The 27,748-nt window shown below is 56.3% G+C and overlaps 2 protein-coding genes across 2 annotated transcripts in view; both read right to left on the reverse strand.

The window, feature by feature from the left end:
- The window catches only part of CAMK2A (calcium/calmodulin dependent protein kinase II alpha), a 60,935-nt gene extending 51,221 nt beyond the window's left edge, over positions 1 to 9,714 (reverse strand). The window contains exon 1 of the mRNA XM_081825797.1: positions 9,465 to 9,714. Coding sequence (XP_081681923.1) covers positions 9,465 to 9,526 — 62 coding nt within the window. The 5' untranslated portion in view covers positions 9,527 to 9,714. The remainder of the gene's footprint in view (positions 1 to 9,464) is intronic.
- Positions 9,715 to 16,836: 7,122 nt separating this feature from the next.
- Positions 16,837 to 22,940, reverse strand: ARSI (arylsulfatase family member I). The gene is made up of 2 exons (XM_006750883.3): positions 22,086 to 22,940; positions 16,837 to 18,435 (listed from the first exon to the last, which is right to left on the reverse strand). Exons 1-2 carry the CDS (start codon positions 22,403 to 22,405, stop codon positions 17,028 to 17,030), a joined length of 1,728 nt encoding a protein of 575 aa, XP_006750946.1. The 5' UTR covers positions 22,406 to 22,940; the 3' UTR covers positions 16,837 to 17,027.
- Between the last annotated feature and the right edge of the window lie 4,808 nt (positions 22,941 to 27,748).

Raw genomic sequence — 27,748 nt, forward strand, 5'->3', positions numbered from 1 at the left:
CCGCAGGGGGCTCAGCACTCTCTCTGGTCTGAAACAGCCCAAAATGCTGACATGGAAGCCAGGTGAGCCTGGGAGCATTCGATGGGGAGTTGAAAGAGCTGGGTCCTCACCCAGCTTGGCTACCAGCTTGCTTATCCTCTTGCAGGGGTGGGGGGGTCACATTTGAAAGATGGGGATAAGGACCCCCAGCCACACTTCTTCCTGGGCCATTTGTGAGAAGTCTCTCCTACACGGGGATGGGAAGAGGTTCCTACCAGCCAAGACGGCTTCCTGCCCATTTCTTCTAAAGTAAACCTCCCCATCTTTACTCTGAGCTGCCCAGAGCCCAAGGCAGGCCCCTGGGTCTCAGCAGGCAGAAGACTGTTTATGGGGACCTTCTGGAGACAGCACAGTAACCAAAACCCCCCAGCTCTGGACTCCTTAAGGGTCTGATTGTCAGGTGTCCTGACCATTATTAGGGTCTTCTCTTCACTGGCTGCTTCCTCAGACACATACAGGTCTCCCTTATTCTGGAAAAATAAATAACCATCCTGGTCCCCCGAATTTTTAAAATTAAAAACCAAGAACCTTTCTCTCGACCCAACAGCTTGGGCCACTTCCTTCCTCCCTCTTTGCTGCCAAACTTCCAGAACAAATGTCCGACATCCGCTGCCTCCTCTTTCCACCTCCCACACTCCATGAACCCACCACAATCTGGTGCCCACCCCCGGGCTCCCTGGAAGGAAGCCGTGCCAGGCCCTCCCACCCAATGCCCCCCAGCCCCTGCAGCCCCAACGGGCCTGATCCACTCTGCCTGCCCCACGCCAGGCGGCTTCTGGCCCCACTGACACCAGGCTTTGAGGCCCATCCTCCCTTTTGTTTCTAGGTGGCTGCACTCTCCCTGGCACCCGGCCTCCTGTCCCCCTAAATCACTACCCCCTGTTCTCTCTCCACTGCCCTCTTACCACTTCCCTCCATCCCATCCCCTCCACCTGGGCCTTAGCTTGGAGGCCCTGGGGAGGCCCTGGGTGGTCATGAATGCACCTAAAATTTCAATAAAATGTTTTTGTGTCTTTGCATTATTCTGGGCAGAGGATGCATAGTTTCCATCAGCTTCACAAAGCATTCTGTGACCCCACCACCCCTGCAAATGGTAAAAGCCACTGACCATCATGCAGGATTGAAACCTACGTCTCTACAGCCCCTTCTCTCTCCAGAAGTCCAGTCCCAAATTTCTAGCCACTCACCATGTTGCCTGGATGCTACGTGACACGGGGCTCATAATCAAAATCTGGTCTCCCTGGGAAAGTCTCCCCACTCTCAATTGAGATACCTAAGCATTCTGCCTCTCTGAGATGAGCTGGGGTGATTCCAGAAAGTTCCTGGTCCAATGCAGTCAGACCTGTTATCCGTGAGAGGATTAGCACCTCTTGGTGGTCAGTAACTCACAGCCCAGGTTAGCTGATCTGATCACTCAGCAGAGAGCAAGGCCTAGGGGTGTGGAAGCCAGAACGGATGGAGTCAGAATGTCCGGGGGAAGGGACAGAGCTGGGGCTGGCCACCAGAGCAGCTCCCCCGAGGGGCCAGGGTGTGGGCCACGTGTGGCTACCTGAGGAGCTGCCATGCCCAGTAATAACTTCCCACTGAGGTCCAACCTTTCCCCATTTCACAGATGGGGAAACTGAGGCTAAGACCTTGAACCCAGGACTCCTGACTCATCGTCCATTGCTCTCTCCAATACCCCATCCTCTCAGGTCAGAGGGGGCCCTCACCCGGGGTCTGTGGGCTTTAGGGCAAAGGGATCTGTGGGAAATAATACACACATTCTGTAGGTTGTCATGAGTATGCGTTTTCCTAGGAAAAGTGCCTGTGGGTCATATGAGATTCTCTGAGGGCTCCTGGATTTCCAGAAGAGTTAAAAAGCTGGGGTCAGATTTGCTGAGAAATGAAAGGGAGACCCTGTTTCCACAACACCAACTTGCGAGTGCTTTAGGCAAATCCCTTCACCTTTTTGGGCCTCAGTTTGCCTGTCTGTGAAATCAACTATGGGTCATTTTTAAACCTGCTCTCTCTTTCTTATTTATTTCTTTTCAAGCAGCGATGCCCTTTTAAAGATTTTTTTTTATTTATTCATTTGAGAGAGAGAGCACGAGCAGGGGGAGAGGCAGAGGGAAAGGGAGAGGGAAAAGCAGGCTCCCCGCCGAGCCAGGAGCCCGATGCGGGGCTCGATCCCAGGACCTCAGGACCATGACCTGAGCCGAAGGCAGATGCTCAACCATCTGAGCCACCCAGGCGCCCCGCAGCGATGCCCTTTTAAAATAACAGACAAAACACAACTATGCAGGTCCTCAAATGGCAAATGGATCAGAGGAGATAGGGACCGTGGGGGCTGGAGACCCCATTTGTTTGGTTTTCTCTCTCTTCTCCCCAGTTCACCATGGCAGCTCTGCCCAGAACTCCACAAACTACAGCATTTTACAGCCAGAAAATTCTAGGACCTTATTACTGAAACCATACATCTCCCTCCTCCCATCCCAGGCTGAAGCCACCCACGGCCAGGCTCCAGAAGATGCGGCAGGGACTCAGTGTCTTCGAGCTGTTCCCCACCGCACAGGCCTGCCCCAATGCCAACCCAGCAGAAGTCTCGTCGGGGACACAGAAGGCCTGGGAACCAGAAGATTCTGTTTGCTGCAGGGAACACTGAATCAACAGAAGTCCCAACATATTTCTTGTTTTGGCTGTGCATGGGTTTTCTTGAATGGGTTACAAAAAGGGAAATCAAAAAATATTCACAGACCTTGGAGACAGGACCAGAGCAGACAGAGCAGGGGGGATGCGGAGGGTCTGCTTTCTCCCCAGGCTCCATCCACGTGCACACCTTGAAGGCTTTCAGAGGTTCAGAGAGGGAAGCTCCAAGGGGTAAGAGGGTCAAGTGCCAGACTGGAAAGAGGCTGGAATGCCCTACTCTTATGTGTCATTGGCTTGTGTGACTTTGGCCAAGGCCCTGGCCCTCTCTGGGCCTGAGTTCTCCATCCGTAAACAAAGGAGCACTCCTCGCTCCAGTAGTCTGAGTGAGCCTGAGGATCTTCTGGCCCCTAAACCATCTCCCACTTCATGCTTGTGGCATCTCACCAGCAAGGGCAGGAGGAAGATGGAGGCAAGAAGTGAGGGAGGGCTGTGAGTGTGCACATGCCTGGGGCCAGAGTGCTCCTTACCTCCTAAGGCTGTGTCCATCTGGCGGGGGGGGGGGGGGTGCGGTGGGAGAGGAGCGGTTCTGATAATTCAGAAGTCCTGCCTATGCTGAGCTGAATCCACCTCCGTGTTCCTCTACACTTTGGCTCTGCTCAGGATACCCCTGCTGAGCGGAGAGGACACCACCCCACCCCCACTCCGAGGGGTCCCTTCTTCCTGCTCAAGTCCTCTAGCTCCTCAGCTTTCTCTCACTTGACTTGGCTTTCAGAACAGCACCACCCTGCCTGGCTCCCTCTTCTAGATAATCTAGAAAAGGCTTTTACAAGTCCTTCTAGGTCCTAAGCATCCAAAAGCTGGGGGCAGGTTGAGCAGGGCTAAGAAGAGTAGGACCCCCAACTTCCCTGGGGCTGACATGCTCCATCAAAATACACACCTCAGAGCCTTGGCCTGCGCTATTGTCACTCTGAGGCACACTCTCCCATCCTCTTCCTTCTGATTAACTCTGATTCAACCTCCAGCTCCTCAGCATCACCCCTACTTGGGGGAGCCTTCCCTGATACCTTCCTCATCCCAACCAGTCGTGGTCTCTACATCTCATAGCTCTGTGCTTGTGCTCATAGTCCTTATCCAGTTGCATTTAAATAATAACTTCTGGAGGTGCCTGGGTGGCTCAGTCGGTTAAGCGTCCGACCCTTCCTCTCAGCTCACGTCCACTTCCCACTAGGCTGTGAGGCCTAAGGGGCAGAGACTACGTAAGTCTTGCCTGTGGTTCGTCCTGGGTCCAGCCCAGGGCTGGGAACAGAGCGTGTGCTCAGGATATACTTGTTGCATGGATGCAAGAGGCACAGACATGTTCCTCCTCTTATGTGACCCCAAGGCCCTCCACCTTCTCCAGCACAGGCGTCTCGGGGGAAGTCAAACCCTGCAAGGACCTGCAGGGCCTGGGCTGGCCTCAGCCAGTGGGGACCCGCTCTGGGGGCTGCGCCGGCCTGGCCTGGGGTGCAGGCTTCCCACTGTGCCCCAGAGAAGCTCCGTAGAGAAGGCAACACGGGCAGCATGCGTGCACGAGAGGGTGGACTGTGGCATGGGACGACTGTGCAGAAAGGGGGAAGGGCAGGGTTGGGGAGCAGGTCCCATGCTGTTCCCACCCTGAGGGACACTCAGAAGCCCAGCCAGCATCATCTCGCTCTGCCTGCACTGGGAGGTAGGTACCTTTGTGCTGGATGCTCTGTTGGAGCCTGCGTGTGCGCAGGAGTGCGCACGCATGTGCAACAGGATGCAGGCTTTGCGTTCCAAGGCTCTGCCCTCACGGCCCGGAGAGGGCCGGGCACCCAGACTGCAGGGCGGCTGGAAGCGGTGCCACTGCGTGCTTGTGCGGGGAGGCGGGCGGGCAGGAGGGAGGCTCAGCAGAGTGTCAGTGTGTCTCAGCCTGTGTGGGGGCGGCTGTGTGGGGGCGGAGGGCTGCGGCATGCACCAGAACATGTGCGTGCCTGCCGCTCGGTGGCTTGGAGGGGGAGGAAGGAAAGTCTGTCCCCTTCCCTGTTCCTGCCACCCTCCGCCCAGCCTTGAGGACCTCCCTCCACCCCAGCATCCCATCCTTGGCCTTTGGCGCCTGCCCAGGATCTGGTCCCCTGCCTTGGCTTTAACACAGCCTTTCCCTATGGCCTGAGGCTATTTCTCTCTGGGTGTTGGTTTCACCATCTAGGTTATAAATAGACAGTGTATTGGTCCTTCCAGTTCTGATGTTCTGGGAGTCTGAAATTTCCCAAGTGTGCCTTCCATAGAGGGGAGCTAAAGAGGGTAGCCCCTCTAATGGGGCATTTCAGCATCTGCAGAGTTATTCTGATCCCCATTTCACAGATGGTAAAGTTGGGGTTCACAAAGGCCCAGGGATCCACACAGGGCGGCCCAGTAAATCAGAGGCAGAGTCATGATTGGAAAATAAGCCTTAGCTCAGAATTCTCTTACCCAGAAGGCGGGGGCCCCTCTTCCCTAGTAGCGTTCCTCAGACACGGCAGCAAGCGGGGTCTCTCTCACGAACTGTCCCCCCCATATGCAGGGTGCTGGATGCCTGCACGCTGGCCCTTCCACCTTCTCAAGCCTCAGCCTGCTCCTCTGTCAGGTGGATGCCTAAGCCCTCTGCCTCCCTCAGAGCTAATGGATGGAGGGGTGTCTCACTGGCCCCAAAGCTCTGTGAATGTGAGAGGCTATTAGGAGCAAAATGAAAGCACGCCCCCATCTTCGGGCGGTGTGTGGGTGCCCAGGTGTTCTCTCTCCCCAACATTGCCCCACCGAGCCTCCTGACCACTGAGCCAGGGAAGGCTGGGATTGCTGAACACACTTGGCGGATGTTAGAGCTTGTATCCCGTGAGGAAACCTCAGCACCCAGGAACCCGGTACCTCAGTGTGGGGAACAGCCTCTGGGCCCCGTGTCCCCTGGCCCAGGCCCAGTTCCTGATACACACCATGGGGGTAAGAGGGGGCAGTGGGCTCCAGAGCCAGCTCTCACCCATCCCTCTGCCCACCTGGCTGGCCCCTAGAGCCCCTCCCCACAGCCCAACACAGCCCTTGGGTTGATTTCAGATCCCAGTTTCTAGAGAAAGACGGGCTGCACTCTATCCGGACTTCCTCCCTCCCTCCTCCTCTCTCAAGTAAAATCTCCTTCTGTACCACTCAGTGATTACACAGGCTGCAGGGCAATTCTCTGCCTCCCTACCCTCTCCTGGAAGTGGGATCCAAAACCCAGAGAATGTCAAAGGCCAGAGGAGGCATCCTCCTTCCCTGCCTCCTGGAACCTGACCCCTTCCGCCTCCAATCTGGTCTTTGGAGAAGATGGGTTCTGCCAGGAGCTCGGGCTCAGCTGCCCAGACCCACTCTGACCCCGAAGCTGACATTACTACAGCCGGCCTCCTGACAAGCTCCTGTGCTCCGAAGGTCTGGACTTTTATTTCTCGCATCTCCTGGGAAGAAGGAGGGTGGGGGTCAGGGAGGAGTGAGTGAGCCAGTCTCTGGGTTCTACCTCAACCTTCTAGGGGACCTGGAATCAAGATCCTGGCTTATCTGAACCCCATGCAGAGTGAGACCTTTGTCCAATAGCATCGAGGGGCCCCAGAAGCCCCTGCCCAGGGCCCTGGGGACTCGGGCCCACACCCCACCCAGCTGTTGCCCACCAGGTGGGAGAGGAGCAACTGCTCTTACATCCGTAGCCAGCCCTACCTTGGCCTCCTAGAAGGCCAGCAGTGACCAGGCAGGCTCACCGAGTAGGACGCCAGGAAGCCCTCGAGAGGCACATGCTCTCCTCTCCAGCCGGGCAGTCCGAGGTCCTGCAGAAGGACATCCAAAGGCTCCGATGTCCCCTTGCAGGACCGCCTCAGCTGCCTTGGCAAGTCACCCTGCCAGGGATCTGGAGTGGGCTCCTGGAATGGGGGCTCAGCTGGTGGGTGGTGACTGCAGTGTCCCAGCCGGCCGGGAGGCTGGGCCCTGCGGGCATCTTCCTGGCTTCTCCCCAAAGAAGAGGAGCCCGGTCAGGCCCCTCCCCCAAGCTGGGCCAGCTCCAGACAAAAGGTAAACATGTGGCAGTCCCTAGCGGCGGCTTCAGCCTGCCTCACCTTGGAGAACAATGATCCCAGCAGCAGTCCCTGCTGAAGGCCCACTGTGTGCCAAGCTTGTCACTGTGTCTTCACGCGTGCCATCTTATTGCATCCCCACAGCAACTGCTTCGATTTCCAGACTACGGGGGAAGGGTGCGTTGCGTGGCCAGTGTCACAGAGCTATGGGTGGCCAGCTCCAGAGCCTGGGCCGTGTGCAGGGCGCCGCCCTACCTGCCCCACTGGGCACCCAGCGCGCAGAGCAGGAGCCCCGGGTGCCCCGCGATGTACCCTGGCCTTTTTAACCCCTGCATCAGAGGCGTGGAGCCTCATTCTCTTCCGGTACAAGCATCCTTCACCCTAGGCCCATCCACAGCCTTCCTAAGGTCCTGCAAGCTCCTGACATTGCCCGCAACATTTCGTAGATTTGTGCATTTCTCTGGAGAATGTAGACTTGGACTTTCATCAGATTCCTGGAGGAATACGCGACCTAAAAAAGGTTAGGAGTCCATATAGTTCTAGAAGGAAGAGGTCTGAAATCGATCTGACATGGACTGGCCATGCCTACCACCCTCGGTTTGCCTGTCATGGCCACACCAGGGCTCCCTGTCACCTGGAATTCTGCCCCTGCCCCGGTCCTGGCCGGCAGTGGGGTCGAGAAGGCTCGCAAAGGCTCTCTGCACCAAGTCACCACCACCCCACCCCACCCCACCCCCAGCTCCCAGTCTTCATGATATCCATCTCCTCTTGGGGCAAAACATCACTTTTATTTTCACTTGAAGCGCCTGAGTCACATCTCAACTCCATTTCACTGCATCCTGTGACGCAGCCCTCCCAGCACCGAGCCTTGGTCATCCCCTGAAGGGCAGCTCCTAGCTAATGGGGGAATCCTGGCGTTCCAGGGGGGCACAGGATCCCCGCCGAGCAGGGGCCCATCACACTTTAGCAGACAGGGTCAGTCCTCTGGAGCGGCCTCCTGCCTGCTGCCCACCCCTGCCCCCAGCATAGAAACACACTCAGAAATGCAGGAAGTCTGCAGACAAGAGTGGCCACACACCTGCACGTGGGTGTGTGTCTGTACAAGGGACCTGGTGTGTACCTGTGAGTGTCAGGATAGCCTGGTATGTGAGTGTGAGTGTGTGTGTGTGCGTGTGTGTGTGTGTGCAGGCAGCCTACTTGTACACGGCCACAGGCCCACCTCCCACACATATGCAAACACCAGCATGAGCTCACACATGCCTTCAACACCCACACTCCCACCCGAGCCTTTGGCCCAGGCCTCACACGCACGCACATAAACCTTCCCGTGTGCATGCCCCCCCATCCTCGTGCAAATGTGCATGTCCGGACCTCATAGGGATACCACCGTGCCCAAGTCTCACACGTGAACCCTTACACAGCCATATATTTGCACAGACCCAGACCTCACACACATCCTCCGGCTGATGTGCACCCAGCTCTGACCTGCCATACGTGTGCACACACAGTAACGCACATTCACACCTGCACTCCCATGCAAACCGGCCAATGGGACCCCGTGGGCCCCTTGCACGCATCCACGCTTGCAGGCCTTTCACATGAGGCACACACCAGCACCTCCTCCCGGTGCACACATGTGAACACTTGCATACTCTCTCAGAGCACACAAGCGTACCCCGGAGTCAGTCCTTACACAGCACCCGTCAAAATGCACCTTTGGATGTGTACATCCGGACCTCGCACTGGCACGTACCTGCTGCCAGGGCCCTTCCCCTCTGCACTCCTGCTGCCCTAGCAAATGGCCACCCTGGGCAGGCGAGCCGCTTTGCCCAAGGGGCGAACTCTGTCTCCAAACTGTACCCCTCCCCTGAGCCCTCCCCGGAGCTTCCCCAGACCTAGCTGGGGGCGCCCAGTGCGCTTCCTGACACTCCACGACGCTAAGGGGCTATCTTCTCCCCCGTCCTCCCACCCTTCTCCCCACACCAGTCATCAGGGGCATAAAATGAGCTCTGGGGCCAGACAACTTTGCCCAGGGACCAGAGCCGGTATGGCACTAGCCCCTGAAATGGTAGTGTTCCCCCCAACTTGCCTGAGCGCCCCTCCCTGTCTCTCCACACCCAGGGAGCCCCACCAGTCCCTCAGTTATTCAGCCCTGCTGTACTGACGCCCTCCCTCCAAGAGGAGCTGGGAGGAGGGAGGGGAGGAGGGAGGGGATGTGCTTTCACGGAGAAGTTGGCCACTCTGCACAGTCGCCGGTGGTGCCTCAAGTCAGGAGGGACTACCTGGGAGATGGTGAACTCTCTCCCATCAGAGGTGTCCAAGTTGAGGCCAGATGAACACCTCAAGAGAAAGTCGGCAGGGGGTTCTGGCTTTGGACTCGGCTGCCTGGGAAGATCCCTTTTTAACCCTGAGTTTCTAAAAATCTGTGTGTGCCCAGTCATGTGCAATCGGGCGTGTGTGTGTGTGTGTGTGTGTGTGTGCGTGCGTGCACACTGGCATGCACCACCAACCCTTCACCCCTACACACACTCAGCCGGCTGGCTGTGGCACATCTGGGCACACATAAACATGCCTACACCCAGCTCTGGGCACTCGGCACAGGCAAGTATCCCCCCAAACATGCAGACTTCCTCCCCGTGTGTGTGCACAGGAAGCAAGCAGGTGCACATCCCCTGCCCGTGACGCTGACCCCCTGCACCCTCCAGAACTCTCTGAGGTACAACTCACTTTCCCAGTTCCTCGAAGAGCTGGTACTCTTCCGTGAAGCGGGTGCAGGTGATGGTGGCCATCCTGGCTCTGGGCGGGCAGGCGAGGCGTGGGGCTGGAGGACCAGACCTGGGGCTCTGCTACTCTGCTCCCGGAACTAGGGGCCACTCGCGGCCCTGTGCTGCCGAGTGCGAACCGAGAACCAGCTTGACTGACGAGCCCGGGGCTTCTGAGCAGGGCACTGTGGCTGCTCACAGCCTCGCGAGCCTTCGTCAGCATCCAGGTCCCCATGGCAACCACCTCCGAAACGCCCTGTTCCCGTTGCCCGGGTAACTGCCCCCCCAACACCTGCCTGCCTTCCACTGCGAAACCTGCTCCGGGACGCCCTGGACCTAACCACACACAATACTGCAGGCCTGTGTGGGCCCAGGGGCAGGTGGACACGGCACCCCCGAGGTGATGGACCGACAGAGGGGTCTGGGGAGGGGGAGAAGAACAAACTTAGTCCACAAGTGATCTTCTCTCTTCCCACCTCCCCCACCTCCAACTGTGGGTCCCTTGTAGCAGACAGGATGGGATTAAGTGGGGCAAAAAGGCAGTTGCCATGGTAACGGCCAGTGGGTGCCACATTCTGGGATGGTCCCCAGGAAAGACAGGATGCAGTTACCCTGGCAACTTCATCTCCTCTGGAGAGACAGGTATTGCCCCGTTGCCCTGGCAACAGCAGGGTTCTAAGGTTTACAGGAAGCGATGGCTAATTCATTGGGATCTCTCTCCCAGTGGATCACTGTAGTCTGTAACTGTCTCTCTGCTCCCCTCTGTATTTCGTTTCTGCCTCTGCCTCTGTCTTCCTCATTCTCTGCCACCTTGTCCGTCTCACTGGCGCTCTAGCTTGAGGGACAAGTGCATTGGAGACATCGGGATTCTGGAGAGAATGGCCCTGCCCGCCTGTTCACCCCCACCCCTCTCCTCCATCCCGTGCCCCCAGAGGGACCATGGAGATCTGGTCTCCTGGGGCTCACGTCCCAGTTTCGGCTTGTGCTTCAAGTCAAGGTGAAAGAGGCGGAGGCGGCAGTGGGGAGGGAAGCATGGCCTGGCATGGAGGGGAGTGGCCATGGGCCTGCCCTGAAATCCTCATTCCCTCTTCCTCATTCCCGTTTTCCCTGCCAAGTTCAACTCTTCAGGGCAGCAGCCAGATCCAGGGCCCCAAGATCTCACCCAAGCCCTGGGCGGGGCGGGGGGGGGGGTTCGGAAGGAAAAGGGCTGGAGTTTAAGGATCTGAGTTCAACTCCAGCTCTGATGTTCATGAGCTGTGTGACTCTGGAAAAGTCACTGCCCCTCTCTGAGCCTCCAGCGCCCTTTCTGCAAAACAGAACAAAGCTGCCACTGCAGAGGAAGGCTGTGAAGAAGGAGTGGGCTAAGGGCTGTGGAAGCCTTTGGGAAGTATGTAAACATGAGGTCTCTTTTTAGTTTCTGGAAGAGGAAAAGGAAGGTCTAAAGCGGGACCATGGCCACCCCCATCACTCTAGCTTGGACTCAGAATTTCACACCCACCTCCTCCACTCAAGCTCATTTCACAGTCCACCAGGCTGAGGTCTCATGCCAGTATTTGCCCACGAGGAGCCCAGGTGGGATAAAAGGATCCAGGATCCCAACCCTCTGAGTTGCTAACCCACCCCTCTGAACCTTTCAATTGCCTTACTGGTCACCTCACTTGCTGGACACGTTGTCTGCTTGTTGGTAATCCCCAACCCTAGCAGGTCCCTGACTCACTACCTTAGGTCCAGGGGCCCCTGGAGACATCTGGGTACCCTCTCCCACAATTCTGCCCCTCTTCCTGGGCATCAGGGGTGCGACAGAATGATGGGGTTGGCTCTCCAACGCGGGATGCAGCCACTTCTTCCCAGGAGAGAAACGGGAGGGAGGCCAAGGGGAAGGAGGGGAGGCGAGCTAGGGAGGAGGGGTAATGGCTTGGCCACTAATTGCACCATTACCACCTTCAGAAAAAGGAAAAACCACTCAGTTTTGTTTCTGCGCACAATATGCTTCCCGCTCCTGCCGCCAACGTTGCAATTCAGAGGCAGAGAGGCCTTTGCTTGGGGGCTGCACAGCCGGTGGGAGCGGGCTGGGCACGGAAAGCGGAAAACCGCCAGAGGCGAGAGGCAGATGCGGGGAAAGTGGGGGAAGGACTGCACGGCCACCTCCCCGCCCAGACCCTCTAGCCCTTCCCAGGAGATGGCGCCCACTCGTGAAGGCACTGCAACAGCCCTTAGTGACTGCTGAGGCCACCTCAGTCACTGTCCAGGGGAGAGGAGAAGGACTTCACCATCTATGGGCTGTGTGATTTTGGATGGGGAGCCTAACTTCTCTGTGCCTCGGTTTCTTCATCTGCAAAATAGAGTTACTAATATTCCCTACCTCCAGGGCTGTTTAAGGATGAAATGAGATGAGCAGGTGAGCACAGCAGCTGACACACTGCGAATGCTCAGAGATGGGAAATTATTACTAGTAAGAGACTCAGAAGCCTTCCCTCCTCACACTGCTCTGTCTGAATCCTGGAAGCACGCACCACCATCCTTGTTCCTAGCACTTTGGTGCCAGTGCTGTTCTCTGAGTCCCCACTGGAGTTGAGTTCCTGGTTTGAGCATCACCTGGCCCCAGCCTGGGTGACAGCAATGCCTGTAGAACAAAGGACTGGGGGGGGTGGCGCCTGGGTGGCTCAGGTCATGATCCCAGGGTCCTGGGATCGAGCCCCGCATCGGGCTCCCTGCTCCCTGGGAAGCCTGCTTCTCCCTCTCCCACTCCCCCCGCTTGTGTTCCCTCTCTTGCTGTGTCTCTCTGTCAAATAAATAAATACATAAAATCTTTAAAAAAAAAAAAAAAGGACTGGGGCTAGGAGGAGAGGGCTCACAAGACCCCTAGCTCACTTAAAGGGGCTTTAGAAATTAACACATAAAACAAATGACAAGTGTGCCCCGAGGCTGTATGAATGGGTGTCTGAAGTTCTGAACAAAGGAGGTGAAAGTCCTGCTCCGCGGGGAGCTGACCTGACCACTCTGCTCTGGCTTGGCTGGCCCCATCCCCAGCCCCCACTGGTGAAGAGAAGCACGTAGAAAGCAGAGCACCTCGCGGGAGGGAGGGAGGTCGTGCCCTCAGGTCACTGGAAGAGCTAGGGGGACAGAGGCTGATGGCCAGCTCTCTCCCTGTCTCTGACAGCGACCACGGAGGTGGCCTATGTGGCTTCAGGGAGCAAGGGCAACCTGGCCCCGTACCACTCCGTTCCGCCCCCTACCCCAGTCTGTCTTCCTTCCCTACTCTGTCTCCTCTTTCAGCCCCCCTTTCTCCTCTCCTTTTTCTCTTTCCCACCTTTCCCCACTTTCCTCCTTCCCTTGAGCACTTTCTTCTCAATCCTCCCTATCCTTCCGGTGCTTTTCACCTCCTTTCTTATTTCTACCTCTCTCCCTCCTGCGTCTTCTCTCCCTCCCTGGCCCAGACCCTGTGCACGGGGGTGGGACACGACGCGCAGGACCTGGAGCCAGAGAGATGGCTGGAGAGTAGGGAGAAGACCAAAAGGTCTCCTTGGCAACTCTCTCTTACGCATACACCCGCTTGGAACCTTCCAGAGCTTAGCTCAGGGGGGTGGCACTGCCTCAGACAGCCCCCCCCATCCTGAATGTGACCACAGCCCCGCATGACAGCTAGCTCACCGCCTCGCCCGTGCCTGGTGGCGGCCGGCAGTGGGGAGCCACGCCTGCCTCTGGGACGCGGAGAGAATGAGCCCATGATTGCATGGGGGGACTGTTCCTGACAGACAGGTGTCGGGGGGCATCAGAGCCCCGGGTAGCCCTGTGCCAGCCCACTCACACTCCACCTTGCACAGCCCACACACACACATTCACATGCACATGCCCGAGCGCCTCAGGGTCCTGCAGGGCCTGGGCAGGTGCCACAGAAAACGTGCCATCGCTAGGGTCCCCACGAGGCCTGTCCCACTAAGGGCAGTGAGCATGGGGGGCAGAATCGGTGGAAAGTGGGCCAAGAGAGAAATGATCCTGCAGAGGGTCTAGGTGGAGGGTGATGTGGTTAATTAATGGCAGTAAGTAACATCAGGCTTACACTTGGGAGAGAAGTCAGGGGTCAGGGAGCAGCACTGTCCCCTGAGGGGTCCCACATAGGAGGCGCTGCTTGCAGAGCAGAAGGAAGCCGGGAGCCGGGGGACAGAGGACCATGGCTGCTGGGCCGATGTCAGCACAGCACAGCCTGCAGTTAGAGGACCCAAGTTCAAGTCCAGCTGTTGGTTAGGAGTGTTTATGGCAGGTCTTTTCCTCACTGGGGCCTCCACTTCCTCCTAAGAAATACGGGGACAAGATGTTCCTTCACTGACTCCAAAAATATGAAAAATAGTTCTTTCTGCTTTAGAGCCAGGCCCCGTGCTAAGCATCCCGCACTTACACCTCACACCACGTATCTGTGGGGCGGGCTCAGGCAGTGCCTATCTTGCAGAGATGTGACAGGACTCACCCGTGTACGGTCTGAGTGACTTCTGTACCTCCGCCTTATGTTCTCTGGCCTACATGAGGGCTGGAAGGACCCTGACAGAGCCCAGGCCCCATACAGATGGAGACCAAGGCCCAGAGAGAGGAAGCTGCCCTCCCTCAGGAGCAGAAGTCAGCGGCAGAGTCAGGACATAATCCAGAATTCCTGATTCCCCGAACAGTGCTCCTTCCCCTACCCTGCTCTGCCCACTCTCTTTCTGGCACTGCAGGGCTGCTTGCCTAAGTCCCAAAGGAGCCAATAGGTACCAAGGGAAAGGAAGAAACACTGCCAAGGCCCAGGGTGGGGCTCAGAGCCCTGCCCCTCCAGCCAGGTCCGGGGCTCCCTCCTGGTTCCTGGCGGACCAGTCATGCCTGCCCGAGACTCCACAGGCAGGGCCCAGCTTGGATAGGGCCACCCCTGGCTCTACCCTGGCTGGCTGGCAGATCTGCTGCCATCTGATTCAGCCAAGGGGTAAACCGAGGGTCTGTCTGGCATCTCTAGGCTCCACTCCCTCAGATCTGTGACCCAAGGGGCCAGAGCTGCCTCTGGTCTGCCCTTCTCCCCTCCCCCTCCCCACCGCAGGTGGTATAAACTGCCAGCAATACCAGTCAGGGGCCTGATGCAGAGCCCAAAGCCTGGCTGGGGGGGACTCAGGGGCCACAGGAGACAGGAGGAAGGGTAGGAGCCATGCCGTCTGCTGGGCAGAATAGAAAGCACAAGCAGGCTGAGCCTCTCATCACCATGCCCTAGTCCTGGTGGCTCCTGATCCCAATGCCCTCCACCCATCTCAGCCCTGGGCCAGCTGCCAGCACCCGGGGTAAGCAGGTTTGGGGACGGCTGGACTATGGACCAGGTTGCAGGCTGAAGCTTCGGTGGGGCTCCTGGGCTGTCTGCCGGGTTCTGGGTTAGGTAGGACTCTGAACCAGGCAAGCTCTAGGCTGGGTTTGAGATTCCACCGAGCTTCCTCCTAGGTGCGGGCCCCAGCCCCAGCTGGATTCTCTCTGTTTGAGGCCAGGTTAGCCACCGGGGATAGGCTGCGGTGTCTAGGGAAGAGCAGAAAAGGGCCTTTTATGGTCCTGCTCTTATGGCCCCAAAGGGCAGGGGCCTGGGAAGAGAAGCAGGGTTGGAGCGCGAAGTGAGGCCACCTAAAGCAGGGCCAACTCAGCGGTCTTGGGAGAGGCCTCCATTCAACTGGTGCAAGCCTGGAGCTGCAGGGGAGTCCTGGCTCCATGCCATTGCCATTCTGGAAGGGCACAGCCCATACAGCTAGGAGAAGCACCCGGTAGAGCCTGCAGTATCCTGGGTCATGGGCAGACTATGAACAATCCATCTGTGGGATACGCTGGGCTTCGGGCACTGTCCCAATGGATGACCTCTTCAGAGTCTCCCTCCTGAGCAGGCAGAAGTGCTAGGGGTGGCCGGAATCCAGAGGCCTCCGCCAGTCCTGGCCCCTGCCCCACACAGCGCAGGCATCAACATCCTGGAGACAGAGAAAGCTCCCCCTGGGGGGCAGAGGAAGGGGCCCAGGACATGGTCAGTCACCTCTGCCCTGCAGCCCCAGGCCAGACTCTCACTGCCGGGCCCAGCTACCTCTGCAGAGGGGATGCACTCTGGAACCCGTACCCAAACCCCCTCCACTGCACCGCACCCACCCCACCCCACCCGTCCTGCTCATCCACAAGCTGACGAGTCCTAACAGGCCTCCTTTGCCAGTGACAAAAATAACTATTTTCAAAATTCACAGCAGGGCTTTCGCCTACACATGCTGCACCGACTGGAACCTGAAGGGAGATATGCAGAACACAGTGTGTGGATGAAGGCACGCTATGCAGCAAGCAGGCTCTGAACCCCCCAGGCCCCTCCTCCCACCACTCAGCCTGTGCTCCCCAACACACACACACACGCAGGGGTCCCCAGAACACCAAGTCGGAAGGGCTCTTAAATCATCTATTGTACCCAGGGGGACACTGAGGCCCAGAGAGGGTCCGGGATTTGCCAGAGGTCACCCGGTAGACCTGTGGCAGGACTGTGCCAGAACCCATACATCCTGCTTCCTGGGCAGGCTGCCCACCTCCTCTCCCACTCACTCGGTCAATGGTGAGCTCCTACGCGCCCTCAGGATGCACATGCCCACACCCCTGTGCTCACAGATAGCCCTGCAGCCCTGGCGTCCATGTGACTGCATTTTAATCAAGTTCATGGGCTCCTCCACAACCATTACCTTGGCCAGTTCTCTATAACCCTGTGAGGTAGGCAGAGCTAGGGCTGACATCCCCATTTGCAGATGGGGAAATCGAGGCCCAAAGGGGAAGGATTGGGTCCAAGGTCAAAGCAGCGCCCAGTGTCCTGATTGTTGGTTCAGAGTCTCTTTTCACAGCTTTTCCCACCACCCTTGATCCTGCAGCAGCTAAAAGCTGGGTCAATCCTCTGGGTGGTGGGGGCCGGAAGGGGAGCTTTCTCCCACAGCCCCCAGCACTAGTCTGGCCTCAGGACTGGCCCAATCCATGGGAGGACCAGGAAGGTTAGGCCCCATCCCTGCACCTCCACTCTCAGCACTCAGATGATTCCTTAAGAGAGTTGGCCGGACCGCCATGCCTCAGCGAGGGTCCAAGCCTAGAGTTGCCTCCATGTGGCCCCTCACCCAAGCAGTAGCACAGAGGTGCAGGCTTCACGGGTGAGGCCTTCAATGAGCTGGGAGGTGGCAAGGTCAATGGGAACTCCATCATGGCCCCAGGCGCCAGGTTCACACCACAGAGCCACCAAGTCATTAGAGCTCATTACAGACCAGGAAACTGAGGCCCTGAGAGCTCACGCAGGCCACTTGAGGTCACAGAGCAAGTCAACGGAGAGGCAAGACTGGAATCCAGGTACCCCAGTCTAGTTTATTCTGCCCCAAGCCAAGCTCCCCACCCTTCAACTGAGGGTCTCTGTGCCTTCCATTTCCCGGCAATTGGGGACTTGACCTCAGGCCCCTCCGTGGGGAGGGGCAGGCTCAGGCTTGAATGGGGAAGTACATCTAGGGGGACAGAGATCCTCACCTCCCCCCCATCAGATCCGCTGGGACATCAGCCTGGTGTTGAGTTTACGAAAAAAGGATCGCAGCTTGCAAATCTTGCATTTTTTCTTGCGGCGCCCTCGGGAGAAGCTTCGAGCCCTGCTTGCCTCTTCCTCCTCTTCCTCGTCTTCCTCATCACTGGCCCAGGGCCCCCAAGCACCCCCATTAAAGTCGGGATGGGCCCGGGGATTCTCAGCTGGGTAGCGCACCGGGATGGCCGTGCGGTTATAGTCCACCAGACGGGCCAGCAGGGCACGGACCACATCGGGGCGCTGGCCAGCCAGGTCCTCCCGTTCATAGGGGTCAGCACTGATATTGAAGAGCCACACCGCCTGGCGGGCACTGGCCATGCGCTCGAGGTTCCACCAGCTGCCGGGAAAGGCGGCCAGCGTCTGCGGTGGGATCCAATCCCCATAGCCAGGGTCCCCCGTGAGCAGCTTCCACTCGCCCACGCGGATGGCAGCCTGCACGGCGGTGTTCCAGATGCCAAAGCCAGCCTCCAGGGAGCCGTGCCGGGCATGGTTGTAGAGGGGGTCGATGTTGTGCAGGATCTCTGTGCGCGGCGAGGCCCGGCCCTCGCTGATGGCTGGCCACACGTCGTAGCCGTCTAGCCCGTCGGCCCCCGAGGCGGTGCCACCTGCCAGACCTACCAGGGTCGGGTACCAGTCAGTGATGTGCACCAGCTCCCGGCTCGTCCGGCGCTTTCGCTTGAGCAGGGGGCTGTGCACGAAGCCGAGGCCACGCACGCCCCCTTCCCAGTAAGTGCCCTTGCGTCCTCGCAGTGGCCAGTTGCTGCCCCCCGAGAAGGTCTGGCCCCCGTTGTCACTGGAGAAAACGATGACACTGTTGTTGTAGAAACCATAGCGCTTGAGCGCCCAGGTGATGTTGTGTACGGCCTCGTCCATGCAGGTTACCATGGCGGCGTACTTGCGCCGGGCCACGTTGCCCATGGAGCGGTAGCGGTACAGGTACTCTCGCGGGGACTGCAGGGGCGTGTGCACCGCCTGGAAGGCCACATAGAGGAAGAGGGGCCGCCGGGGGCTGTGGCTAGCGAGGATGTGGCTGACCCGCTGGGCATAGAGCATGGTGGAGTACTGGCCGCTGAGGCCCCAGGCCACGCTCTCGCCCTCGTGCAGGTCAAAGCCGCACACGCCGGGACCGTCGCAGTTGTCGTAAGTGTAGTAGTCCACGTTGCCGGTGAGCGAGCCCAGGAAGGTGTCGAAGCCCCGGCGGGTGGGCAGGCACTCCTTGCGGTAGAAGCCCAGGTGCCACTTGCCCACCATGTGGGTGGAGTAACCGGCCTCCTGCAGCTTCTGGGGCAGTGTCACCTGGTCCAGGGGCAGGCAGTTGGGCTGCCGAGGGCGGATGATGGAGTGCTGAAGTCCTGTGTGGATCTGGTACCTGGTGGGAAGAGGGGAGGGTGTGGAAGGCACAGGGGAGCTAAAACCACTGTTCGGGCCGACCACGCCCCCATTCCCTCCCTGAGGGGGGCTCTGGTCCCAGCACTCCCAGAAAACGCACAGTAGGCAGCATGTGAGAAGCACTCCAAATGCATTATCTCAGGGAGTCCTCAAAATCAATGGAAGCAGGTATTTACTGTCATTTTACAGAGGAGGAGACTGAAGCTCGAGATGGTTAAACCACTCACCCAGGATCACGCAGCTAGGAAGATGGGGGAGTTAAGAGTCAAACCCAGTTTAATCATGACGACAAAATAATAATAGCTAACACCAAGTACTCTCTTGTGTGCTCAGCATTGTGCTAAGCCCTTTATATGAATTGTCTCACCAACTCCCCACTAACCTAGCGAGTACATGCATGTCGTTATCATTCCCATTTTCCAAATAAGGAAACCGAGGCTCAATAAGTTATATCACTTGCCCAGTGATTCAAACAATTAGTAACTGGAGCTGGGATCTATATCCCAGGGGGTCTCCAAAGACCTCAGAATCCCTAAGTTCTAAGCTACTAACTTGCTATTGTGCCTAGAGCAAGTCCTGCTCTCCCAGGCAAACTCGTACTCACTCTTCAAAGCCCAGCCGCAATGTTACCCCCTCTGTAAAGTCTCTCCTAACTCTCTCAAAGAATGAGTCACTTTTGCTTCTGGGTTAACATTTAGTATACATGATCATTGTCCCACTTGGCCATGGGATTCTACTCAGTGGTACGTGCTCTTGGGGCCAGTGATATGTAATGGGGCTGTCCTTTACTCAACTTTATATTCCTGGCATTCAGGTGATGTTTAAAGGATACTCAACTACTTATGGAAGGAAGGAAGGAATGCACTCAGGATTTTACAGGCAGAAGGGACCCAAGTCAATTTCTAGTGTATTTACCTTGTCTTAAAAATACAGGTCCAGGGGCGCCTGGGTGTCTCAGTCGGTTAAGTGTCTGACTTTCGCTCAGGTCATGATCTCAGAATCCTGGGATCGAACCCCTAGTGGAGCCCTGCATCAGGCTCTGCACTCAGCGGGGAGTCTGCTTGTTCCTCTCCTTCTCCCTCTGCCCCTCCCCCTGCTTGTGCTCTCTCTCTCTCAAATAAATAAATAAAATCTTAAAAAAGAAAAGAAAAGAAAAATGCGTGTCCAGAGGAGGGGAAGGGCCTTGCTCAAGGTCACTCAGTGGTCAGGGGCAAAACCAGGACTTGAACATAAGTCCAAGCAGAGTCCAAGCACAGACTCTTTTTCAGCAAACTAGGCTGCCGTGTCTCTTCCCTCATGGTGGCTTCAGTGTGCTCACATAGAGGGGTGAGTTCAGTAGAACGGGAGATCTCTGAAAACCTTCCAGTTCCCAAATTTTATGAGACCAGTTCTCATGTGCCCGCCTATAAATTCATGCGGCCCCTGGATCTGGGTCACTCACCCAGGCTAATGCTCTGAGGCAGGAGCAAATGGTTAGCAGAATCCTGCATTCCTCATCTATTCATTCAAATCCCTTCTGCGGTCAAGGCCCCCATGTGATCTGCGTGTGGTGTCCAGCCTTTACTCAAGTCTTAAAAGCCCAGAGTAAATAAGAAGCCTGGAACTTCACAAGGGTCTTAGAATCCTACACCTTTTTCTCACCCCAGGGGAACTGGAGTTAAGCCAAGACCTGAATACCTGACACCTTTAACCCAGGCACTAGGATGGGCTCTCCTGTTTTTGGTTTCCTTAACTTAGAGCTGTTATCGTTGTTAGCCATCATTAGCCAGTATGGCCATTTTTACACTTGTCTATATGCCACATATATTATTTCATTCAATCCTCATTAAAAACCTACAGGGAAGACTATTACTATCCCTATTCTCCAGCTGATGAAACTGAGGCTCTCAAAAGTACAGCAACGGGCCCCACTGCAGACAGCTAGCAAGCAGCAGCTCTGAGCTTCGACCCTGGGTCTACACAGCTCGTGCTCAAAACCTCTCGGTGATGCTGGCTCCGCAGACTTCAGTCCAGCTGATGAATGATTCCATTTACTACAAGATGCACCCCAGGCCAAGCAGCGGCGGAGCCTCTTCACAGGGCTGGGCACCACGGAGCACTGGTTTGTAAAGTGGGTGGGCCAGCTAAGAGTCACCGGAGCCCGTCTGCAAGTGGGTAACGGTGAGCACCTCTGGCGCTCTCCAGCTTCACCGGACACGACTGGATGCGCTAACGAACGCTAATGAGAGTCGTCAGCACCAGTCCGATGGAGCCAGCGGCAGGGGGCTGAGGGCAGCCGCTGCCCAGCCACGCTCAGCTAACTTCACAGATCAGGGGGCTGGAACGCTGCCCTGCTGGCTGCTCGGGCCCCTGCTTAAACCAAAAGTCACCTCTCGAGAGAGAAATGCTAACTTGTGCACAATTCCTGGGAATGCAGATTCTTTTCCCTCTTCTGGAGGTTAGTCAACATTTGGTCTTCACCACCACTACCAACGCCCCCACCCGCAACACATACACCAGCCCCTCTTCCACACTTCTCCAGTTCTCTCTCTCTCTCCGTTCCTGGAGCTGAATGCTGCGTGCCCGTGTGAAGGAAGAAAAGGCACCTATTCGACTCCCAGCTCTGGGACCCCTGCCAACCACCTGGCCTCTCAGCCCCCTCTCCCACAGACCCTGAAATTGGGCAGAGGCATGAGTTGGGCCCTCCCTGACTCCATGCCTCAGTTTCTCCCACCTGGGAAACAGGGAGAGCAAGGCTCTGGTTCCTGAGATCATACTAATGGCTTCTGGGGGGAACTTGGGAGAAGGCATGCCTTGGACCCCATCCAAGGAGGATTAGCTTCAGCCTTGCCAAAGGATTTTCTCCTAAGTGGCCAGAGTTTGCCTTCCACACCCCCACCTCCTGTTTCCCTGCTCTGTTAATCCTGTAATCCTGCGGACAACTCCTTACGGAGAAAGCAGCACGTCTCCTTGGGGCTCCCAGCCAACTTAGGAGGATTTTGCAGATGAAAAAACAGAGGTTTGGAGAAATGAAGTAACTAGCCTAAGGCTCCATAGGTCACGGCATCCTGTGTGTGTCTTTCTGCCCCGCCTCTACGTTCCTTCGTTTCCTTTCCATGCAGCCCTCAGTTCGGGGACCCTAATCCCTCTGGTGACATAGGGGCTGCCATTTATTACAGCCGCGCAACTCAACCCATCCTCACCACTCTTTTTCAGGATAAACACTGCTCTCCACTCTATGGACAGACAAGAAAGTGGAGGCTTAGAGAAGTTAAATGACTTGCTCATGGCCTCAGGGTCTGTAATTAGAAACAGCGTTAAAACCTAAGTGTCAGAGACTGCCATGTTCCTCTCACAGAGGGATGCCCAGATGTCTCCTTCACATGGTGCATAGCGCGTGTCCTAGAACATCAGAGGGAGGAGACCTCAAAGATGATCTAAGCCATTCAGTGTACAGTTGGAGAAACTGAGGCCCAGAGAGGGCAAAGGACTTAACTAATGATCACACAAGCGACTGGAGACAGAATTGGCCGAGTCCTGGTTTCCCAGGTCCGAGTGGGGGGAGGGTGGTCTGTGAATGCAGAGGAAATCTACAGACCGGATTTATTTGGGGCTCTTACGGCCCGCCCCAGCAGCCTGGGTCATGCCTACCTGCCAGTGAGAAGTTGGCTCCGCGAAGGCGTGCAGATGGGCTGGATATAGTAATTCTCCAACTTGACACCCTCGGCTGCCAGCCGGTCCAGTGTAGGGGTCTCGATATCTGAGCCATGGTAGCCCACGTCGTGGTAGCCCTGGTCGTCGGTGAGGATGAAGATGATATGGGGAGGCTGGCGTGGAGCGGCCGAAGGCGGCTCCACGCCGGCCTCCCCGGGCCCGTCGGCCACCAGGCTTGGCTTGGCCCAGTCCCAGGACAGGTAGCCGAAGCTGAGCAGGCTGACCAGCGAGAAGCCAGTGAGGGCGTGCATCGCCATGCCGGCCGTCGCGTTCCGGCGCACAGGGTTCCCGGGGCCTCACCGCCTCGCGCGCCCAGGGCGCACGGCCCGCACGCCCGCCGCCTGGCCGGCCTGGACGCTGCGAGATCGTTCAGCGGCCCCGGGGGGCGGCCCAGGGGTTGGTCCAGGACTGGCGGCCGGAACTGCGCGGCCGCAGCGGGGCGCTCTGGGGAGGTCAGGCCCGCGCCGAGCTGCCTCCCGCCGCCTGCGCGCCCGCCCTGCGCCGCGCTCGCTCCCTCTCCCCCAGCTCAGCCGGGCCAGCCTGAGACGCGGCGTGGCTGCTTCCAAAAAGTGCTCTCCACCATCCTCTGACTCTCCCCTTCCTACTAGCCCTCGATTTCTCCCGCCTCCTAATTTCTCTCGCCTCTGCTTTCCCTTCCTCCTCCTCCCGACCCTCCAGCCCCCCGCCCGGCCTCTCGCCCCGCCCGGAGTCCTGAGAACAGTCGGGCTCCCCGCAGGGAGGCGGGCAGGACCCCACCGCGGAACGGGAGGGAGGCACGGGTTGGGCGGGCCTGGGGGGACACCGCGGGAGAGAATGCGAGAAAGTTGTAACATCTGCCGGGGCAGAACCCCAGGTGGAGGGGCGGGACGTGGAGCAGCGGCTCCGCCCCCGGGCGGGAAGCCCAGGCCCGGTCGGCCCTCTGGCTCCGGCCCCCTCCCGGCCCGGGCCGGGAAAAGGAGGGAGAGGGGCTGCTTGGAATTCAGTGGAACAGCTCCCGAATGGTCCGGTCAGACATTCCAAGATCTTGGAGTCTTAGCATCTTTGCGTGCCAGCCCTGGAAGGGACGCGCCTAGTTTTCTACTCCAACCCAATCGTTCTACAGTTGGAGAAACTGAGGCCCTGAGCTAGGTGGGAACTCGTGTAAGTCACAGGGCATGTCAGTAGCTTCTTCCCTGGGGCTCAGCGGCTGCTAGAGCGGCAGTAGAGACAGCGGTGAAGAATAGGGATGCCGCTAGCAAGCTCCTGGGGCTGGAAATCAGGAAGCTAGGTTCTGGCCTTTGCCAGCTTCCCTCTCGCCAACCCCTCCCCTCCCCCTCTTCATTCTGCCCTCCCGTGCTAGAATCCAGAGGGCCCGGGCTGTTGAATCCATATCCACAGGGTCCAGAAGCTCAATCAGCACATGTTGCATGAATGAATGGATGAATGGGCCTCCAGCAGGCGTGCAGGCCAACTCCCACCCAAGGAAATCTCCAGGGCAGAGAAGGCAAGCCAGAAGGACTCCTGGGCCAGACAGGTATCATAAAGGAGTAAAGCAGGGGGATGGCTGTATTGCCAGAGGAGGGCGGGGGCTGCCGTGAGCCAAAGACCGCAGCCTTGTGTCCGGCTGACCATTGTCATGCAAAAATGTGGACCAGTGTTTCCAGATCTTATGATTTTCCAAGAACATCCAAATCCAGATTATTATGAGAAATATTCCAACTGTTAAGTGCTAGCAATTAATTTAAAGCAAATTTAGGGGCGCCTTGGTGGCTCAGTTGGTTAAGCGACTGCCTTCGGCTAAGGTCATGATCCTGGAGTCCCAGGACCGAGTCCCACATCAAGCTCCCTGCTCAGCAGGGAGTCTGCTTCTCCCTCTGACCCTCCTCCCTCTCATGCTCTCTCTCTATCATTCTCTCTCCCTCTCAATAAATAAATAAATAACTTTAAATAAAATAAATAAAGCAAATTTAAGCACTGCACAGACCAACTCAAACCTGAGGAATATGTTAGGCCATGCAACTTCCGCTCTGCTTCATTGTTTTCCAACGTTTTCCTAGGCCGCATTTTTAAATGGGAAAGCTGAATTAAACAAAACCGGTTAGGCTCCCTTCCTACCAGCACTTCAAATGTTGGATATGCTGATCTCCAGGAGGGGAGCTGGTAAAGCTGTATTTTCCAGTTTTATGTGGCCAAGGACCCTCCTTTCCACAGGGCTTCTCGAAGGGCCAGTGTTTGGGGGAACTTAGTTGAACGAAGAGTGCCCAGGTGTGTCTTCTCTGCTAGCATCTTTCCCCTGCCAGTATTCTGTCATGATCCCTTCCCTCTTCCTTAAAACCACTGTGTGTGGGGAAAGAAACCAGACTTCCAAAATAGCAGCCCAAGTAAATCCACGTTTTGAAATGAGGGCTGCGTGGGGCCGGCCGCTCCTGTTTGCTCAAAGCCCCATATTTAGGGTGACCAGATTTATCAGAAGGGAAAACTGAGCCTGTTGTTCTGGCAAAAGAAATGTTGAGGACAGACAGGAAAAATACAGCCTCCTGAGGGGAATGCTGCTAAAATGGTGCTTCCGGAGGCTTCAGCCTGAAGGCTATCCTGGGGGTCAAAGTGGGACAAGTCACAGGAGGGCAGATGGACTTGGGTTTTGCTGTCTTTGCATTGTCCCAGACCACGGTCAGGAGGACGAGGAGAAGCGGCACAGGGAGAAATGGCAAGGGAGGTAGGGTGGGGATGTAGCCTGGAAGAAGAAAGGTCTGGGGAGGGAAGCTCACAGGCTGCAGATCTGGGCGGGGGGCATCAAAGGGACAAGACAAGTAGAATTTCTAAGAGTTCAAGGCTGTAGGCTCTGACATCAAACTGCTTGTGTTCAAATCCTGCTGCTTATTTGGGGTCAGGCCCTGGGCAGGTTATTTGGCCTCCCTCAGCCTCAATTTCTTCTTCTGTAAAATGGGTTAATAATATAAATGAGACACAACACAGTGTTCAGTAAAGTGCCCAGCACAGAGTAAGTACTCAATGAATGTGAACGATTATGATGATTGTTCTCTGTGGTTCAGGGAGAAAAGACCAAGTCCTGTGGGTTGAACATTACTGGGAGGCAGATTTCAGGCCAATTTAAGGGATTACTTTTGTAGGAAATCTGGCAGCTTTCTTAATAAAAGGATGGCAGTGATGGGTGAATCACCACGTGGAGAGGAGTAGGTGGAACTCTGGGGCCCAGCTCGTGTTCCCCAGTATTCATGTTTAAGGGCCCCTCAGTACTCCCCCACACCCATGGTGGCCTCAGGGGGCATCTTTCCTCTCTAACATTCTAGGGAAATAAACACTGACCTGCAACTCTTAATGCCATTACACAGAAGGACCAGGCTAGAACATTTAGGCCGGACATTTCCAAAGGCTCAGGGATGCTGAGGGGGAAATAAATAAGGAGTAACTTGAATTCAGGTCATATCGCTGTTAAGACGTGACTCACTCATCTTCCTTTTATGTTCCCTACAGGATGCCTACCTGCCTTCTTCCTGGGACAATGTCCATCAGCCCTACTGCCACCCAGATGGACTCAAGAACTCTAAAATATCTCAAGTTCAGGCTCAAAAAGTAAGTCTCAGAGAAATAGAAGTTCCCTCTTGAGCTAAGCCAGCCTTTGCAGTTTCTGTCTCAGGACCCTCCTGTTTCCAAGGTGAATGACAACAGGAATATCCATCCCCTACGGGCGGGGGAGATCTGTCCCCGCATTCACGTAGGTGCATGCTTTCTCCATCATCCCCGAAGAGCAGCCGCATTAAAGCAGGACCAGAAACCTAACATCGGCACATGAAATGTATATCGCAGATATCGCAGGGGTATAGTGGTGTTACTTTCTGTCGGACTTCAAAAAGCACTGAGCTCTGTGTTACTAGCGCAATGCAAAAGGGGCAGAAAGTGCCCATCTGTCCAGGAGGGAGAGAGATTCCAAACTAAAATGGGGAGCAAAACTTTGAAAGTTCTTTCCAAGGAATTTGAAAGTTCTTTCCAACGACTTTGAAAGTTCTTTCCAACTTGAAAATGTTATGATTCGGGTTATTTATCCATAGAAAACTTGTTAGGATGCGGAGATATAAAAGTGAAAAAGTGGGTGAGTCTGTTTTGTGGCTTTGTCTTTCATTTGCTGTGTGTGGTGCGGGTGTGGGTGTATGTGTATGTTTGACCATCTTTGAGCTAAAATTAACTCAGTACAGATATTATTTTCTTGTGACTTAATTAACCTTGGCAAAGATCTTATGCACGGATTATGCATGCTCTCGTCCTCTGGAGGTCAATTTGTGTAGGCTGGGCCAAGTCAAAGACCAGAGAGATAACATAGAAGGCCTCTGAACAGTCAATAATGTCATAGAGTTCAATCCCTTCCCTCGGAGGAGAGCTCCTCAGGCCTTCCTCACTCCAAGCCTACTGACTCTTGCTTCATACGCAATTCTTACAAGGCTAGCGATTTTGTTTCCCAGGCCGGTAATATTGGAAGTAGTTCAGAGGGAATAGATAAGAAGGTGGCTTGAAGCATTTGCCTGTTTTATAGTAATACAGTTTCGCAGTGAAAACATCAGGGAGAAACAAAAGAATAAACATAAAAATCAGACCAGTGAATTCCAAAAGCCAGGGAGTTCGGGCCATTTGGTGCAAAAGCAAAGAGCTACGTCCACCTGAACAGACCCGAGGGCATCACCAAATCACAGCCAAGCCACAGAAGGGAATGAGGGGGTCACCCTTCAGCGTTTAAATTCTGTTCAAGTTCTTTTTAAGAAAGCTGGAGAAGGCATCAGAGACGTTTTAAGGTTTCCATCCAAAATGGTTACTTTGGTTCACGGCGTAAGCTCAGCTTCAGCTTTAGAGCGCTTCCCCAAAGATGCAGCCTCAGGCAGCAGCTCCGTGGCGAGAAGGGTGCCGTCCTGCCGTGGTGCTGGAGGTCGGGCTCCCAGCGGCAGGCCCGGCTCAGCCACCTCCTGTCTCTCCTCGGAGGCCACAGGTGCCAGAATTAGGTTCCCCGAACTTGAAACCCCATGAGCCCCTGGGGCTTGAAAGGTCATATATATATGGCCTGTGGCGCCCGGGAGGGAAGCACACTGAGTGGGATCACAGAATTCTGCTCCTGGCACCCTTTCCAACAGTTAGGCCATACCCTCCTAATGAGCACTTTCTCTATTTGAAAAAAGGCCTCCCTGAGAGAAATTCCACAGGTTTCCTTGGTCCTCTGGTCTAGTGGCCACTGGTTCTCACTTGAAGTCCCGCACTCGACTAGCGCATCATTAATTACAATGAATGAACGATCAAAGGTAAGGTCAGAGGTGTTCAAGGAAGCTGTGCTGGCCACCTCACGAGACTATACTGCTTGCCCAAACGAGCTCTTCTCCCCAGTGGGCAGGCTGAGGGGTATCTGAGGCCCAGTCCTTGCTGGATATCATTTGGGCAAACTGGTTCTGGGAGGAAGAGCATTTTCCTCCTTGATGCTAGTGTACCTCCTTTTGCATTTCCGAGGGGGAGACACACTCCTGCCCCTTGCTTCCGGCCCTCTCGGTGGTCTCACCGAGTCCCCTTTGTTTTAACCTCAGGATCCCCATATCAGACATCTGAACCAAGAGTGGCAAGAGCCA

This window comes from Leptonychotes weddellii, chromosome 7 (assembly GCF_054177405.1).
Source record: "Leptonychotes weddellii isolate Sample4059 chromosome 7, ASM5417740v2, whole genome shotgun sequence".
Lineage (NCBI taxonomy): Eukaryota > Metazoa > Chordata > Mammalia > Carnivora > Phocidae > Leptonychotes > Leptonychotes weddellii.

Excerpts from the sequence above, each read along its gene's own strand:
- ARSI (XM_006750883.3), bottom strand. The coding sequence starts at position 22,405 with ATGGCGATGCACGCCCTCACTGGCTTCTCGCTGGTCAGCCTGCTCAGC. Across the intron at positions 18,436-22,085 it reads AGCCAACTTCTCACTGGCAG|GTACCAGATCCACACAGGAC; the intron begins GTAGGCATGACC and ends TCTTCCCACCAG.